The 19,930-nt window shown below is 48.3% G+C and overlaps 1 protein-coding gene and 1 long non-coding RNA gene across 3 annotated transcripts in view; one reads left to right on the plus strand and one right to left on the minus strand.

Annotated features, from left to right (window-relative positions):
- The window catches only part of LOC123756455 (uncharacterized), a 76,331-nt gene that overhangs the window by 19,587 nt on the left and 36,814 nt on the right, over window positions 1–19,930 (minus strand). The window lies entirely within an intron of this gene.
- On the plus strand, window positions 1,877–19,281 carry LOC123756452 (uncharacterized). Its single transcript, XM_045739625.2, has 3 exons — window positions 1,877–2,778; window positions 14,823–14,983; window positions 17,606–19,281. Exons 1-3 carry the CDS (start codon window positions 2,061–2,063, stop codon window positions 17,660–17,662), a joined length of 936 nt encoding a protein of 311 aa, XP_045595581.1. The 5' UTR covers window positions 1,877–2,060; the 3' UTR covers window positions 17,663–19,281.

Raw genomic sequence — 19,930 nt, forward strand, 5'->3', positions numbered from 1 at the left:
AGGTATGGAATGACAGATATGGAATGACAGAGGGAAATTTATTACAGCGTATGCTTCTATAATACTTTCATTAAACACCTTGGGACGTGTACTTAGGTGGTGATGAGGAAGAAGCACGTCCTCACCGGTGGCACGTCCTCACCGGTGCACGTCCTCACCGGTGGCACGTCCTCACCGGTGGCACGTCCTCAGCGGTGGCACGTCCTCACCGGTGGCACGTCCTCACCGGTGCACGTCCTCACCGGTGGCACGTCCTCACCGGGGGCACGTCCTCAGCGGTGGCACGTCCTCACCGGTGGCACGTCCTCACCGGTGCACGTCCTCACCGGTGCACGTCCTCACCGGGGGCACGTCCTCATCGGGAGCACGTCCTCACCGGGGGCACGTCCTCACCGGGGGCACGTCCTCACCGGTGGCACGTCCTCACCGGGGGCACGTCCTCAGCGGTGGCACGTCCTCACCGGTGCACGTCCTTACCAGGGCACGTCCTCAACGGTGCACGTCCTCACCGGGGCACGTCCTCACCGGTGCACGTCCTTACCAGGGCACGTCCTCACCGGGGGCACGTCCTCACCGGTGCACGTCCTTACCAGGGCACGTCCTCAACGGTGCACGTCCTCACCGGGGCACGTCCTCACCGGTGCACGTCCTTACCAGGGCACGTCCTCACCGGGGGCACGTCCTCACCGGTGCACGTCCTTACCAGGGCACGTCCTCAACGGTGCACGTCCTCACCGGGAGCACGTCCTCACCGGGGGGCACGTCCTCACCGGTGCACGTCCTCACCGGGGGAACGTCCTCACTGGTGCACGTCCTCACTGGTGCACGTCCTCACCGGGGCACGTCCTCACCAGGGGCACGTCTTCACTGGTGCACGTCCTCACCGGTGGCACGTCTTCACTGGTGCACGTCCTCACCGGTGCACGTCTTCACTGGTGCACGTCCTCACCGGTGCACGTCTTCACCGGGGCACGTCCTCACCGGTGCACGTCTTCACTGATGCACGTCCTCACCGGTGCACGTCCTCACCGGTGCACGTCCTCACCGGGGGCACGTCCTCACCGGTGCACGTCCTCACCGGGGGGCACGTCCTCACCGGTGCACGTCCTCACCGGTGCACGTCCTCACCGGGGGCACCTCCTCACGGGGGGGGGGGGGCATGAGGCGGAGTACTTCACCCAGGCAAGTATTGCGTCAGCTGTGGCAAACCAGTACCCGCCCCCCATACCCCATGCCCCCACCGGACGCCACCTTTCAGACCATGTCACTATTCTCCCCGACATGCCCGGGCACGTGGGCATGTTCCGCGATGCCTCTCATGCCACCTGCGAGGCATGGGTCCACGTTTGACTGGACCCTGTTACTCCTATCAGATGTCACAGTTACAAACTGTTTTCTGGTCAATCCGAGTGACTAGTGACTGGAGCCACGTGTCTGAACCCGTGTCTGGCCTCGGCTCCGTCTCAAGGACAGTCTAGACGGTATATGGTGGGGGCGAGATAGCACGTCTCGACTACCTTTACCCTCTTCCTGGGGGTTGCGATGTACTGGAGCGAGCACAGGTTCGATCCCCTGTGGTAATCCCAGCGCCGGAATATATATATATACACCTGCTGGGGTGGTCGGCGTTGTCTTGGAGTGTGAGGTGACAGGTGTGGCGTGTGAGGGGTGGCTGTGGCGTGTGAGGGTCGAGGATGGCGTGTGAGGGGTGGGTGTGGCGTGTGAGGGTCGTGAGTGGCGTGTGAGGGGTGGGTGTGGCGTGTGAGGGTCGTGAGTGGCGTGTGAGGGGTGAGGGGCAGGCACATGGAGGTGCATGAGGAGGGCGGCGTGGCGTAAGAGTGGGAGGCGGGAGACGTATAAGAGGCGCGGGTATGAGCCTTCTCCAGCAGTCAGTCCGCCACTCTCCCTCACTCGCCACCACCACGCTCTCTCTCCCTCACTCGCCACCACCACGCTCTCTCTCCCTCACTCGCCACCACTTGTTGTGATAGTTGTGTAGCGCATAGTGGCGAGCAGCCGCTGGTCTCCGGCCACCTGGTGCTCTCTCAGAGTGTAGTGTGATGCCTCCAGTGCCGCTGGTGGTGCCGCTACTGCTGCTCCTGGCAGTGATCGCACCCGCCGCATCTCGACACGTGCCGCCCGTGGCCGCAGACACGGGTCGCCGCACCCTCCACCTGCCGCGCCATGCGGTAGCCGCTGCCAATCTCGACGACACTTACGACACTAGCCGCGTGCGACACGCTCTTCGCGCGCTCCTCGACCTAAACGACGTCGAGCTACAGACTCTAATGGCGGGAACACCGCCCGGCACCCCGGCGGTGGCGCCGCGCTTGGCGCCATCCACCTCCCTCTTCCTCACCAGCAGTCGCCAGTACCTCCAGAGGCTCCACACTATCCTCTCCACCACCCAGGAGACCTCCACACCTCCCCGCGACCTCCCGTGGAGGCCCAGGATCTCCTCCAGACACCGCAGAAAGAAGTCTGGGCCCAGCCAGCGCCGCTCCAGCCAGGCAGACACGACAGACACTGCCCGCGAGGAATCGGACGATATCCTAGACGCCTTAAGGGAAGTGTCGGCCTACCTGGCGGGGATGGAGCAGCAGCAGGAGGCGCAGCAGCAGCAGGAGGATGAGGACGGGCAGCAGCAGCAGCAGCAGCAGCAGGTGGAGAGGCAGCGACGGTCCCACCGAGGCTACGGCCACAAGCACAAGACGGTCCAGACGCACGACTCCACGCAATACGAGTCTCATCACTACCTCTATTACCTGCGGGCCGGCGGTGAGTCTCGCCTCTTTTGTTGTCTTTCGCCTGCCATGTGTCTCACTAGTCCTCCTCTACACTACACTGTGTTGGGCTGCGACACTGGTACACTCTCACTGTTCTTGGAGACTACAGAGGCTCTACAGTAGGCTCGCTGTATCACACCAGACAGAATATGTTTATGTCTAGATAACCTTTAACTCCTGTTTAATTTTGTGTTTATGTTTTTCAAATTGAAACTGTTTTTATGTGTTCCAGTCATGCTACCACTCACTGTTCTGTTACAACCAGTCATGCTACCACTCACTGCTCTGTTACAACCAGTCATGCTACCACTCACTGCTCTGTTACAACCAGTCATGCTACCACTCACTGTTCTGTTACAACCACTCATGCTACCACTCACTGTTCTGTTACAACCACTCATGCTACCACTCACTGCTCTGTTACAACCAGTCATGCTACCACTCACTGCTCTGTTACAACCAGTCATGCTACCACTCACTGTTCTGTTACAACCACTCATGCTACCACTCACTGTTCTGTTACAACCACTCATGCTACCACTCACTGCTCTGTTACAACCAGTCATGCTACCACTCACTGCACTGTCACAGCCAGTCATGCTACCACTCACTATTCTGTTACAACCAGTCATGCTACCACTCACTGCTCTGTTACAACCAGTCATGCTACCACTCACTGCTGTGTTACAACCAGTCATGCTACCACTCACTGCTCTGTTACAACCAGTCATGCTACCACTCACTGCTGTGTTACAACCAGTCATGCTACCACTCACTGCTCTGTCACAACCAGTCATGCTACCACTCACTGCTCTGTTACAACCAGTCATGCTACCACTCACTGCTCTGTTACAACCAGTCATGCTACCACTCACTGCACTGTCACAGCCAGTCATGCTACCACTCACTATTCTGTTACAACCAGTCATGCTACCACTCACTTAAACACTCCTTTAAACACTCCCTTAAACACTCCCTTAAACACTCCCTTAAACACCCCCTTAAACACTCCCTTAAACACTCCCTTAAACACTCCCTTAAACACCCCCTTAAACACCCCCTTAAACACTCCCTTAAACACCCCCCTTAAACACTCCCTTAAATACTCCCTTAAACACCCCCTTAAACACCCCCTTAACACTCCACTCCCTTAAACACTCCCTTAAACATCTTCTTAAACACCCCCCTTAAACACCCCCTTAAACATTCCCTTAAACACCCCCTTAAACACTTTCTTAAACACCCCCTTAAACACTCCCTTAAACACTCCCTTGTTTACACTGTCAAACTCACTCCTGTCAAACACACTCCTGTCAAACACACTCCTATCAAACCCACTCCTGTCAAACCCACTCCTGTCAAACTCACTCCTGTCAAACCCACTCCTGTCAAACTCACTCCTGTCAAACCCACTCCTGTCAAACTCACTCCTGTCAAACCCACTCCTGTCAAACTCACTCCTGTCAAACACACTCCTGTCAAACACACTCCTATCAAAGCCACTGCTGTCAAACCCACTCCTGTCAAACCCACTCCTGTCAAACCCACTCCTGTCAAACCCACTCCTGTCAAACTCAGTACCATGCATACCATGTTAAGTCTGCCTCTAAATACTCAATCACGCAGCCAATCTCTTACACTTCACCTATATTTGAACTCTTGGTATCTAATCTCTCTCTCAGGGCGATTATAGAATATATATTTTGAATAGTAGGTTTTTTAATATTATTTGTTTATTGAATATCAAAGTTTTCCAGAGATGGGAGTATTAGGCGCCATCCTGCGCTTGTGTCCCTGAAGTTCATTAATTGGTTAATTGCTCGTGTTAATAAATAACTTTGATAGGAAATGTTCTCTCTCTCTCTCTCTCTCTCTCTCTCTCTCTCTCTCTCTCTCTCTCTCTCTCTCTCTGTTCAGCCTCTCACAACGTCTTAAAAATAGTGTGCTAAATTGTCCGTATTTAACCCAAGCGATGAATCCATAGAAAACGGGGTTGTTTGTGAGTTGCGATTTACAGAATAGATTTATTTTTACATATTTTACAGATTTATTTTGTCCGTTTTGGGGATTTCAATATGAAATTATGTTGTAGTATTCGATATGACAGGTTACTCTGTTCAGCCCGTCTTGGTATAAATCCCTCAACCCGTTCTCGCAAATTTACTAAGTCAATATTGACTTATTAGTTGCGTGCATAGGTGACATACTAAACATAATAGTTTCCCTTGAAAAGCTTCATAGAAAACACCGACCTTACCTAACCTACTTAGTATGTTAAAATAAGCATCTTATAGCTTCGTAATTACAATTGTTACTTAACCTATTATAGGTATAGGTTAGGTAATAATTGTAATTACGAAGCAATAAGATGCTTATCTTAACATACTAAGTAGGTTAGGTAAAGTCGGTGTTTTCTATGAAGCTTTTCAAGGGAAACTATTATGTTAAGTATGTCACCTATGCACATATTTAATAAGTCAATATTGACTTATTAAATTTGCGAGAACGGGTTGAAATCCCTTTAGACCAAAAAAAAAGTGATTTACTTAAAACAATTCATAGCTGCTCGTAGAATTGTCGTGGTGTCTCGGTTTATATTCGTTAATTTTCGGCTAGGTTAGGTTCAGGCAATTTAGTACGTCAATTTGATGACGTTGGGACCTCTCGTGAGGACACGCTGCTCTGTTGTAAATTACAACGGGTTGTCAACGGATTTTGGCTGTCTTAAAACCTATTAACGCATCCTAACTTGATGTAATCCAGGGGCCAGATTCACGAAAGCAGTTACGCAAGCACTTACGAACGTGTACATCTTTTTTCAATCTTTGGCGGCTTTGTTTACAATTATTAAACAGTTAATGAGTTCCGAAGCACCAGGAGACTGTTTATAACAATAACAACAGTTGAATGGCAAGTTTTCATGCTTGTAAACTGTTTAATAAATGTAACCAAAAGCGTCAAAGATTGAGGAAAGATGTACACGCTCGTAAGTGCTTGCGTAAGTGCTTTCGTGAATCTGGCCCCAGCATGATATCCTAACCCAGCACAATCTGATCCAATCAAATGTAACTCAACTCGTCCCAACCTAACCTAACCCAAACTAAACACAACCCAACTTCCCATAACCCAAACTAAACACAACCCAACTTCCCATAACCCAAACTAAACACAACCCAACTTGCCATAACCCAAACTAAACACAACCCAACTTCCCATAACCCAAACTAAACACAACCCAACTTCCCATAACCCAAACTAAACACAACCCAACTTGCCATAACCCAAACTAAACACAACCCAACTTGCCATAACCCAAACTAAACACAACCCAACTTGCCATAACCCAAACTAAACACAACCCAACTTGCCATAACCCAAACTAAACACAACCCAACTTGCCATAACCCAACACAACCCAACTTGCCATAACCCAAACTAAACACAACCCAACTTCCCATAACCCAAATTAAACACAACCCAACTTCCCATAACCCAAACTAAACACAACCCAACTTGCCATAACCCAAACTAAACACAACCCAACTTGCCATAACCCAAACTAAACACAACCCAACTTGCCATAACCCAACACAACCCAACTTGCCATAACCCAACACAACCCAACTTGCCATAACCCAAACTAAACACAACCCAACTTGCCATAACCCAAACTAAACACAACCCAACTTGCCATAACCCAAACTAAACACAACCCAACTTGCCATAACCCAAACTAAACACAACCCAACTTGCCATAACCCAAACTAAACACAACCCAACTTGCCATAACCCAACACAACCCAACTTGCCATAACCCAAACTAAACACAACCCAACTTGCCATAACCCAACACAACCCAACTTGCCATAACCCAAACTAAACACAACCCAACTTGCCATAACCCAACACAACCCAACTTGCCATAACCCAACACAACCCAACTTGCCATAACCCAAACTAAACACAACCCAACTTGCCATAACCCAACACAACCCAACTTGCCATAACCCAAACTAAACACAACCCAACTTGCCATAACCCAAACTAAACACAACCCAACTTGCCATAACCCAAACTAAACACAACCCAACTTGCCATAACCGAAACTAAACACAACCCAACTTGCCATAACCCAACACAACCCAACTTGCCATAACCCAAACTAAACACAACCCAACTTCCCATAACCCAAACTAAACACAACCCAACTTCCCATAACCCAAACTAAACACAACCCAACTTGCCATAACCCAAACTAAACACAACCCAACTTGCCATAACCCAAACTAAACACAACCCAACTTGCCATAACCCAAACTAAACACAACCCAACTTGCCATAACCCAAACTAAACACAACCCAACTTGCCATAACCCAACACAACCCAACTTGCCATAACCCAAACTAAACACAACCCAACTTGCCATAACCCAAACTAAACACAACCCAACTTGCCATAACCCAAACTAAACACAACCCAACTTGCCATAACCCAACACAACCCAACTTGCCATAACCCAAACTAAACACAACCCAACTTGCCATAACCCAACACAACCCAACTTGCCATAACCCAAACTAAACACAACCCAACTTGCCATAACCCAAACTAAACACAACCCAACTTGCCATAACCCAAACTAAACACAACCCAACTTGCCATAACCGAAACTAAACACAACCCAACTTGCCATAACCCAACACAACCCAACTTGCCATAACCCAAACTAAACACAACCCAACTTCCCATAACCCAAACTAAACACAACCCAACTTGCCATAACCCAAACTAAACACAACCCAACTTGCCATAACCCAACACAACCCAACTTGCCATAACCCAACACAACCCAACTTGCCATAACCCAACACAACCCAACTTGCCATAACCCAAACTAAACACAACCCAACTTGCCATAACCCAACACAACCCAACTTGCCATAACCCAAACTAAACACAACCCAACTTGCCATAACCCAACACAACCCAACTTGCCATAACCCAAACTAAACACAACCCAACTTGCCATAACCCAACACAACCTTGCCAAACATAAGCCAGCATAACCTAACACGAAGCGCCCACGTGCAAATGGACCGTAGAAAAGGTCGACTTTATGCTTTGTTTGAGATATTTGAGAGATATATACAAGAGTTGTTACATTGTTGTAGAGCCACTAGTACGCGTAGCGTGTCTTCTTGAGATTATCTTGAGATGATTTCGGGGCTTTAGTGTCCCCGCGGCCCGGTCTTCGACCAGGCCTCCACCCCCAGGAAGCAGCCCGTGACAGCTGACTAACACCCAGGTACCTATTTACTGCTAGGTAAGAGGGGCATAGGGTGAAAGAAACTCTGCCCAATGTTTCTCGCCGGCGCCTGGGATCGAACCCAGGACCACAGGATCACAAGTCCCGCGTGCTGTCCGCTCGGCCGACCGGCTCCGTCGGGCAGGTCCCTGGAATACGATCCCCCGCCGCGAAGAATCCTTGTTACAACCAAGTACACATTTTACTGTTGCGTTAAACAGAAGCTACAGTTAAGGAATTGCGCCCAGTAAATCCTCCCCGGCCAGGATACGAACCCATGACAATGCGCTCGCGGAACGCCAGGCGAGTGTCTTACCACTACACCACGGAGACTGCTTGTTGGTTGACTAACTGCCAGAACTGGTAGACTCGACTTCTCTTGATGGTTGAACTGTGTCAACCCTTCGCTCTTAAACCCGCAAACCGTTCACCAATCTCGTTATCAATAACTTTATCAATTACGGTATTTAAATCTACAATTGTATATATATATATATATATATATATATATATATATATATATATATATATATATATATATATATATATATATATATATATATACACGCCATATATATTATATATATAGTATCAACGATCCTTGCTATACCAAGGTACTAAAAGATACTAGGGGGAAGGGTATAGACGTGACAGGCTACCGAGAGATTTCCAGGGGAGAAAGTGCTAAGAGAAATCTGAAGGGGGGGGCAAAATCCCCCTCGCCGCCCCCTCACCGAGGTAAATAAGAAGTATGCCATCAGTAGCAAGCGGCCCCCCGTGCTGCCTCAACAGGTCCCCAATGCCTCCCTCCACAACCAACAGCCCGTGAGACCAAACACTCTCTTCAGCATCACCACGATTACTGCTACAGCCATTCTCGCCCGCGCGCCAACCCCCCCCCCCCCCGTAACTTCCTGCAGGAGGGTTCTTGAGGTTATCTTGAGATGATTTCGGGGCTTTTAGTGTCCCCGCGGCCCGGTCCTCGACCAGACCTCCACCCCCAGGAAGCAGCCCGTGACAGCTGACTAACACCCAGGTACCTATTTTACTGCTAGGTAACAGGGACATAGGGTGAAAGAAACTCTGCCCATTGTTTCTCGCCGGCGCCTGGGATCGAACCCAGGACCACAGGATCACAAGTCCCGCGTGCTGTCCGCTCGGCCGACCGGCTCCTTCAGGTAGGGTGCAGGCCTGTCAGTCCCTAGGTTGTAAATATGCTCCTAGGATGTGTGTAGGGGAGTCCCTAGGTTGTAAATATGCCCCTAGGATGTGTAGAGGGGTGTAGGGGAATCCCTAGGTTGTAAATATGCCCCTAGGATGGGTGTAGGGGAGTCCCTAGGTTGTAAATATGCCCCTAGGATGTGTGTAGGGGAGTCCCTAGGTTGTAAATATGCCCCTAGGATGTGTGTAGGGGAGTCCCTAGGTTGTAAATATGCCCCTAGGATGTGTGGAGGGGTGTAGGGGAGTCCCTAGGTTGTAAATATGCCCCTAGGATGGGTGCAGGGGTGTAGGGGAGTTCCTAGGTTGTAAATATGCCCCTAGGATGTGTGCAGGGGTGTAGGGGAATCCCTAGGTTGTAAATATGCCCCTAGGATGGGTGCAGGGGTGTAGGGGAGTCCCTAGGTTGTAAATATGCCCCTAGGATGGGTGCAGGGGTGTAGGGGAGTCCCTAGGTTGTAAATATGCCCCTAGGATGGGTGTAGGGGAGTCCCTAGGTTGTAAATATGCCCCTAGGATGTGTGCAGGGGAGTCCCTAGGTTGTATACAGGGTGTGGAGAGGCCTGTAGATTATCTACAAGGTTCAGAGGCAGATAAGGGAAAGATAATTTTGAAGGCTTCGTGTTAGCTGATGATTGACAAAGATGAAACCTCTTGTTTACTATAAAACATTTGACGTTATACGGGTAATACTATATTGGGAATTCCGGGTTCGAATCCCGGGCGGGACATAAATGGTTGGGCGCATTTACTATCACCTAATGCGCCTGTTCACCTAGCAGTGAACACAGGAGGTAGTCAGCTTGTTGTGGGGTTGCACTTTGGTTCGTCAGGTTCGTTCGACTATTTAACATGTAAATATACACTGGCTACCTGTCCCCTGACACAATTATTATTAAACCCAAGGAATTATCTACCCGCCGACGCCGCAAATGCCATGACATAACTCTAATTAAAAATCCATTTGGGAAAGTATATTAATTATTATTAATTCAGAAGATAATGAGAGTTAGGAAGAGGTATACCTCTTTAGAGGTATACCCGTGGTATATACCTGTGGTATATACCTGTGGCGGGGTATATACCTGTGGTATATACCCCGCCACAGGTGGTATACCTGTGGCGGGGTATACCTGTGTATACCCCGCCTCTCAGTGTATGTGTACACAGTTTACTTCTAAGTCCTAAATTATTTTCAGGAGACTGTATTTTGTATGCATGCCTCAAGTCCTCTACATTTGTTTAGATATGAGAAAGGGATAAAGACCACCTAATGAATTACGACCATTATGTAGTTACAATCCCCACTTTTAACTAACCTTTGTAGTGTGGCGGAAGGAGAAGGGGGGTGGGGGTGGGGTGGGGGGGGGGGTTACTGTGTTGTCGTTAGGTGTGATCTTCCGGAATGCATTGCGAAAATCTCACTGTTTCTTCGCCGAGAAGACGGGACACCACGAGCTTATACACTTAGGTAATTACTGTAAATCTGCCCTTTTATGTAAACTCAGGACCATAGTCAAATCTCTTAGTCTACGAGAGCACCTCACCTACCCCCACCCACGTAAATCCTCAATTCCCACCCACCCCCCCTTAAATCCCCGCCCCCTACACCCTCCCCCCTAAATCCCCACCATCCCCTTCAACCCCCGCCCCCCTCCACCCCCCCTCAACCCCCGCGCTACCACCCCCCCCTCAACCCCCGCGCCACCGCCCCTTCACTCGCAACACGAAACTGTGATGTTCCAAAAATATGTCAAACAAGGGAACGATTGGTGTTAGTAGAGCCCTGTTGTGTCTAGCCCCTGTCGCCTCGCTCCCTAAGATGGCCCCTCTCATTCTACACCCCCGAGCACCTGAGCACCCAGACGACAATGTCTAATTTACCGGAAAACCCTTAAATGGAGGTTTTAGGAGTGATTGGGAGGAGTGAGGGGGTGGGTGGGGGGGGTGGGGGAGACACGAGGCATAAACGTAAGGGTTAAAATGTGTGTTGGTGGTGGAGGAAGTGTTGACAAGCAGTGGGCCGGCTGTCACCACCTGAGTGTCCCCAGGTCTTGTTAGTGTGGGGGCGGGGTGGGTGGGTGTGTGTGTGTGTGTGTGTGTGTGGGTGTGTGTGTGTGTGGGTGGGTGGGTGTGTGTGTGTGTATACTCACCTAATTGTGCTTGCGGGGGTTGAGCTGTGGCTCTTTGGTTCCGCCTCTCAACCGTCTGTCGTCCGTCTCTCAACCGTGTGTGTGTGTGTGTGTGTATGTGTGTGTGTGTGTGTATGTGTATGTGTGTGTGTGTGTGTGTGTGTGTGTGTGTGTGTGTGTGTGTGTGTGTGTGTGTTGTCACCTGGATGTGTGTGTTTACAGGCTCCAGCCTCACCTCCTGGGCCCCGCCTTCCCATCCTCTAGTAGTTTAATGCAATGACTCATTCTCTCGTGTTTTTTTTATGATTTACATTTAATGTTGTGTATTGAATTCGATTCCATAAGTTCTTCATCTGTTTGTTTCCATTTATTTAGGATTCTTTCACTGACGGAGTTCTTTCTGTCACCGTTGTGAGTGGTTTGTTCTCTCTAGTTCCCAGCTGTTCCTCATGTTGAACATTATTTCTGCTTGTTCGATTACTCTTAGAAGTTAGTATGTCGTTATCATGTCCCCTCTGTTCTTCATAGCCTTCAGTGTGGTGAAGTTCAGTTCCCTCAGTCTTTCTTTTGAGGCTCTTTCTTGCCTCGGGATCTTACTTTAGTTTCAAACTGTTTCTCCACTGCTCTCTATGTATTCTTAATGTAATCTTAATGTATTCTTAATGTAATCTTTATTGATTCGTTCCTCGGCCTTTTATGCATGTTGTGACTTTCTCTTTTGCTGTGTTGAAAGTGAGAGTTGCTGAAAGTGAGACTTTCTTTCTCCATATGCCTCGTGATTCAAATTTGTGCTTCTATTTACTGCCAGTCGAACCCTGGCAAGATGGTAATGTCGATTCCTCTATCTCTCAGTGGCGTTATGACTCTTTCTTCAGTTTCTTTGATTTGTTCTGTATATATTCTAGTATGTTTTGTGCTGTATTTCCTGCGAGTTCTATGTCCCAACTGGTGCACCTACTTGGACTGGTCGGTAGAGCGATAGACTCGCTTGTTGCAGGTCTGCGTTTGATCCCCGATGGTGCAGGTGGTAAGGGCATCGTTTTTTCACTCAGTCCCGCCTATTCCAGCTTCTATCCCTGTCCTTATATCCCTTCCACGTGCTATATAATCGTTCCGGTTTAGCGTTTTCTCCTCAATATTTTATCTATATTACCTTTTGCATTCTTTCTAGGAATTCTCTAACTTTCAGGCACTTTACAATACAGAATGTTGGTCTTTCACCAGCTTTCTCTTGCCGCAGTCTTGATCACCACAAGATGCTCACATACTAATAGTCCAACCACTTGGGCTGGACGGTAGAGCGACAGCCTCGCTTCATACAGGTCGGCGTTCAATCCCCGACCGTCCGCAAGTGATTGGGTACCATTCCTTCCCCCCGTCCCATCCCAGAGGGTCAATCTTTCCTCCTCTTGACACGTTGTGTACTTCCTTTCCGCTGCTTCTATCAGCTTTAGTCTCCAGGTCTCATCTCTCCTTTATTAGATTCATTATTTCCTTAGTCAGTTTGTTTATGACTGACGCTCGCAGTTACAAATAGCTTCTTTCTCAATCCATGGGGGTCTTTTCTGCTCATCCTTGACTTTTAAATGGCTTACATAAAAGCTAAAATAAACTGTAGCTTTTATATAAGCTACACAGCTGTTTTTTTTCTCTCCTCAATATTGATCTCTTAAAAAAAAAAAAGTCTTGTTTTCTGGTTAAGAATTGTCGCTTCTTATCTTGTCTCCGGGCTCGTCTTGCTGACTGAGAGTCACTAGGGAATAATGTCTTAGTGAACATGTTAGTTGCTTTAGTGTCTACTGTTGTTGTTGTTGTCGTTGTTGTTGTTGTTGTTGTATCAGGGCTTGTGTCCTTGGTGGTTTCCGTGAATGTGTAGGACGTGGCCACGTCTGTGGCAGAAAATAATAATAATAATAATAAAACATTATTTCACCAGATATTGTGGCGACTCTCTTATTGTCTCCTCTTGTGGAGCAACTTAGAGCCTGGAGGGTGGGGGGTGGGGGGGGGGTAGACACAGCTGTCTCCTCTTGTGGAGCAACTTAGAGCCTGGAGGGTGGGTTCTGGGTGGTGGGGGGGGGGGGTAGACACAGCTGTCTCCTCTTGTGGAGCAACTTAGAGCCTGGAGGGTGGGTTCTGGGTGGTGGGGGGGGGGGGGGGTAGACACAGCTGAATTTAAGGGAGTGTACAATCTGTACACTTCTAGCAGTGTACAATCTGCCCTCTCCCTCATCTGTCCTCTCCCTCATCTGCCCTCTCCCTCATCTGCCCTCTCCCTCATCTGCCCTCTCCCTCATCTGTCCTCTCCCTCATCTGCCCTCTCCCTCATCTGCCCTCTCCCTCATCTGTCCTCTCCCTCATCTGCCCTCTCCCTCATCTGCCCTCTCCCTCATCTGTCCTCTCCCTCATCTGTCCTCTCCCTCATCTGTCCTCTCGCTCATCTCTCCTCTCCCTCATCTGTCCTCTCCCTCATCTCTCCTCTCCCTCATCTGCCCTCTCCCTCATCTGTCCTCTCCCTCATCTGCCCTCTCCCTCATCTGCTCTCTCCCTCATCTGTCCTCTCCCTCATCTGTCCTCTCCCTCATCTCCGCCACGCTTGACATCCTCCGTGTAACATTCAGTAGAGAGCGATACATTAAGGTGAGGGTGGAGGTATGGGGGGGGGGGAGGGGGAGGGGGGAGTGAATGGGTGAATGCAAGCGTGAGTGTATGAGTCAGTTACCTTGTGAATGAGTGAGTGTGGGGTGAGTAATGGTGATTATTCACAATGATTTTTCCCCCCTGTCTCGGCTATCTTAAACCCAGACGGAGTAGAGTGGACATTATTTAAGTACCATATATTTTTCTAATGAATAACCCGACACAAGTGCGTTACGAGTTAATAAGGGTCCCGGAGGGACTCAAAATGTCGCCAAGTCCATTTTTTTCAAGGGTGTTCTACATGGAAATTTAAGGTCAAGAGGCTAGGATAGACTTGCAAAGTACCAAACAATTATTATACCTGTTTATGCATTAAAAACATGGGAAATAAGTTATAAAGGGACCGTTTATAGGTGTCTATCTCGTCGGGCAAAAACGGATAGACTAAATGTAGCATTAGAATAGACGATTCTGTAGGTCTATTGGCGCGGCTATATTCTATATATTTTTTAACCAAAACTTATTCACCCGTAAATTCCTTAATTACGCCTGTATCTATCCAGCGAGAGGGGGGGGGGGCAGAAATAGCTACTCTATCCCTTTGAAATGTAATTTATTGTCTCGATAAACGAACTTGAACTATTCAGCGAGCAATTCATGTCTTGTTATTCATTAAACCTGTTTGTTGCCCCACAAATGTAGAAACGTGTCCTAACGTGACCTGGTGTTGGTGTCCTCAGAGTGTCCACCAGCCCCGGACGGCGGAGAGCGGATGTTCTGTCCGTCCCCTAGCCAGGACGGCAGGTGGACCTGTGTGGAGGACGTCGATCTGTGTGACGGGGTGTCCCAGTGTCCTAATGGGGAGGACGAGGCGCCCACCCACTGTCTCTTCCATACTGCGGTGAGTCTCTTGAGGAGTGTATATACACACACGCACGCTTGGACACACACACACACACACGCACGCTTGGACACACACACACACACACGCACGCTTGGACACACACACATACTTGGACATACCACATATGTCAGGCCAATCCTGGAGTATGCAGCCCCAGCATGGAGTCCATATCTAGTCAAGGATAAGACTAAATTGGAAAAGGTTCAAAGGTTTGCCACCAGACTAGTACCTGAGCTGAGAGGTATGAGCTACGAGGAGAGACTACGGGAATTAAACCTCACTTCGCTGGAAGACAGAAGAGTTAGGGGGGACATGATCACCACATTCAAGATTCTGAAGGGAATTGATAGGGTAGATAAAGACAGTCTATTTAACACAAGGGGAACACGCACAAGGGGACACAGGTGGAAACTGAGTGCCCAAATGAGCCACAGAGATATTAGAAAGAACTTTTTTAGTGTCAGAGTGGTTGACAAATGGAATGCATTAGGAAGTGATGTGGTGGAGGCTGACTCCATACACAGTTTCAAGTGTAGATATGATAGAGCCCGATAGGCTCAGGAATCTGTACACCTGTAGATTGACGGTTGAGAGGCGGGACCAAAGAGCCAGAGCTCAACCCCCGCAAACACAACTAGGTGAGTACAACTAGGTGAGTACACACACACACGCATGCTAGGACACACACACACACACACGCACGCTTGGACACACACACACACGCACGCTTGGACACACACACACACGCACGCTTGGACACACACACACACGCACGCTTGGACACACACACACACGCACGCTTGGACACACACACACGCACGCTTGGACACACACACACACGCACGCTTGGACACACACACACACACGCACGCTTGGACACACACACACACGCACGCTTGGACAAACACACACACGCGCACGCTTGGACACACACACATCATGGAGTCATGGCGTGCATCATGGAGTCCCCATCTGAAGAAGCATATAATGAAACTGGAAAAGGTTCAGAGGTTTGCAACGAGACTCGTCCCAGAGCTACGAGGGATGGGGTATGAAGAGCGCCTGAGGGAACTGTGCCTTACGACACTAGAAAGAAGAAGGGAGAGGGGGGACATGATAGGAACGTATAAGATACTCAGAGGAATTGACAGAGTGGACATAGACGAAATGTTCACACGGAATAGTAACAGAACGAGAGGACATGGATGGAAGCTTGAAACTCAGATGAGTCACAGAGATGTTAGGAAGTTTTCTTTTAGCGTGAGAGTAGTGGGGAAATGGAATGCACTTCAGGAACAGGTTGTGGAAGCAAATACTATTCATAATTTTAAAACCAGGTATGATAGGGAAATGGGACAGGAGTCATTGCTGTAAGCAACCGATGCTCGAAAGGCGGGATCCTAGAGTCAATGCTCGATCCTGCAGACACAACTAGGTGAGTACAACTAGGTGAGTACACACACGCTTGGACACACACACACACACGCACGCTTGGACACACACACACGCATGCTAGGACACACACACACACGCACGCTTGGACACACACACACACGCACGCTTGGACACACACACACACGCACGCTTGGACACACACACACACGCACGCTTGGACACACACACGCACGCACGCTTGGACACACACACACACGCGCACGCTTGGACACACACACACACGCTTGGACACACACACACACACGCACGCTTGGACACACACGCGCACGCTTGGACACACACACACACGCTTGGACACACACACACACACGCACGCTTGGACACACACACACACACGCACGCTTGGACACACACACACGCGCACGCTTGGACACACACACACACGCACGCTTGGACACACACACACACGCATGCTAGGACACACACACACACACGCATGCTTGGGCACACACACACACACGCACCCTAGGACACACACACACACACACACACACACAATACACACACAATACACACACACACACACACACACACACACACACACACACACACACACACACACACACACACACAACACACACACAACACACACACACACACACACACACACACACACATACACACGCTGGGAGGAACACGAACAAGGGGACACCGGGGGAAACTTAGTACCCAGATGAGCCACAGAGACATTAGAAAGAATTTTTTCAGTGTCAGAGAAGTTAGTAAATAGAATTCACTAAGAAGTAATGTAGTGGAGGCTGACTCCATACACAGTTTCAAATGTAGATATGCAGTAATAGTAGTAACAGTCTCAGGAATCTGTACACCAGTTGATTGACAGTTGAGAAGCGGGACCAAAGAGCTGAAGCTCAACCTCCGCAAACACAACTAGATGAGTACAACTAGGTGAGTTCACACACACTCCACACACACACACACACACACACACTCATACTCCAGTGGATAAGGGAGTAACTAAGCAATAGGAAGCAGAGAGTTATAGTGAGGGGTGAGACCTCAGAATGGCGTTATAATTATATAATTATCACACATAATTATCTTTGCTAAAAGACATATATAATTGTCTAACATATTTGGAATAGGACTTTTTGACCGAGAATAGAAGGAATTCTGACCTCAATTTCCATTTTTCCGGTGTTACAGATGAGAGCCCACCTGGACGAACTGACTAAGTTCGTCATGCTCTCGAAGCTCACCTGAGGACTTCGGGGGTTCCTTCCTCTCACCATCGGCAGAAGTAGTTGGCCACGCTGAGGTAGACTGTCGCACGGCCGCAGCGTCTCCAGTCGGGGGCGCTACAGTCAACGTCTTCGCTAGGAGGACGAGGGGGGGACCGTCTTCGCTACGAGGTCCTCTTCTACGAGGGGGGACCGTCTTCGCTACGAGGACGAGGGGGGATCGTCTTCGCTACGAGGGCCCCTTCTACGATGGGGGGCCATCTTCGCTACGAGGGCCCCTTCTACGATGGGGGGCCATCTTCGCTACGAGGCCCTCTTCTACGATGGGGGGCCATCTTCGCTACGAGGCCCCCTTCTACGATGGGGGGCCATCTTCTACGAGGGGGGCCGTCTTCGCTACGAGGCCCCCCTTCTACGAGGGGGGGTCGTCTTCGCTACGAGGCCCCCTTCTACGAGGGGGGCCGTCTTCGCTACGAGGCCCCCTTCTACGATGGGGGGCCATCTTCGCTACGAGGCCCTTTTCTACGAGGGGGCCGTCTTCGCTACGAGGCCCCCTTCTACGAGGGGGGCCATCTTCGCTACGAGGCCCCCTTCTACGATGGGGGGCCATCTTCGCTACGAGGCCCTCTTCTACGAGGGGGGCCGTCTTCGCTACGAGGCCCCCTTCTACGAGGGGGGACCATCTTCGCTACGAGGCCCCCTTCTACGAGGGGGGGACCGTCTTCCCTACGAGGCCCCCTTCTACGAGGGGGGGACCATCTTCCCTACGAGGCCCCCTTCTACGAGGTGGGGACCGTCTTCCCTACGAGGCCCCCTTCTACGAGGTGGGGAGCATCTTCCCTACGAGGCCCCCTTCTACGAGGGGGGACCGTCTTCCCTACGAGGCCCCCTTCTACGAGAGGGACCGTCTTCCCTACAAAGCCCCCCTTCTACGAGGGGGGAACCGTCTTCGTTACGAGGCACCCTTCTACGAGGAGGGGGGGGGACCGTTCTGAATATCAACGTTCTCCAGCGATGCCTACGGATGCCCACTGCTCTCTCCTACTCCACACTTCCCGCCTCATTCCTCTATCCTATTCTAGCAGCATTTGTTTTCATTTCAGTCATTTTTCGTGTCACTCACACTTCCTCGTCTGCTGCCCAGTTCCTCCAGTCATTCACATTGTCAGTTCCTTCTTCATCTCATTTTTATTCATCGGGAATCATTTCGTGACTCATTTCTCATCGCCGTTGATTTCTTTCCCCGTCTCAAATCATCTGTTTTTAGTTTACATTTCACCTACAGTGTTGCTTGTGACTGGGTAGGCACTGGCCTCCTCCCACACCCCCCTCAACTGAGTGCCCCTCACCCCATCTCGGAGTACCACGGTGACAAGAAGAAGGGACAAGAGTGTCCCTTCTGAGTGCCCAAGAAGGTACCTGGGCACTCAGAAACCCACACACACACACACACACTCACATATATATATGTGTGTAAATCACGAAAATTTAACACGTGATGAAAAATGTGACAATGTCAGACCACGGAGGAAGAATTAAAACAGGAATTTCATTAAGTACTTTCGTATATTAATACATCTTCAGAAGGAATGAATGAAGATTCCTCTCAAGTACTTAAGAAAATTCCTGTTTCAATTCTTCCTCCGTGGTCTGACATTATCACATATATATATATATATATATATATATATATATATATATATATATATATATATATATATATATATATATATGTATATATATATATGTATATATATATGTATATATATATATATATATATATATATATATATATATATATATATATATATATATGTATATATATATATGTATATATATATATGTATATATATATGTATATATATATATATATATGTATATATATATGTATATATATATGTATATATATATATATATATATATATATATATATGTATATATATATATATATATATGTATATATATATATATATATATGTATATATATATATATATATATATATATATATATATATATATATGTATATATATATATATATATATATATATATATATGTATATATGTATGTATATATATATATATATATATATATATATATATATATATATATATATATATATATGTATATATATATATATATGTATATATATATATATATATATATATATATATATATATATGTATATATATATATATGTATATATATATATATATATATATATATATATATATATGTATATATATATATATATATGTATATATATATATGTATATATATATATATATATA

The sequence above is a fragment of the Procambarus clarkii genome, chromosome 25 (assembly GCF_040958095.1).
Source record: "Procambarus clarkii isolate CNS0578487 chromosome 25, FALCON_Pclarkii_2.0, whole genome shotgun sequence".
Taxonomy (NCBI): Eukaryota; Metazoa; Arthropoda; class Malacostraca; order Decapoda; family Cambaridae; genus Procambarus; species Procambarus clarkii.

Coding starts and splice junctions, on each gene's coding strand:
- LOC123756452 (XM_045739625.2), top strand. CDS start 2,061: ATGCCTCCAGTGCCGCTGGTGGTGCCGCTACTGCTGCTCCTGGCAGTG. Junction 2,779..14,822: donor CTATTACCTGCGGGCCGGCG/GTGAGTCTCGCC, acceptor TGGTGTCCTCAG/AGTGTCCACCAGCCCCGGAC. Junction 14,984..17,605: donor ACTGTCTCTTCCATACTGCG/GTGAGTCTCTTG, acceptor CCGGTGTTACAG/ATGAGAGCCCACCTGGACGA.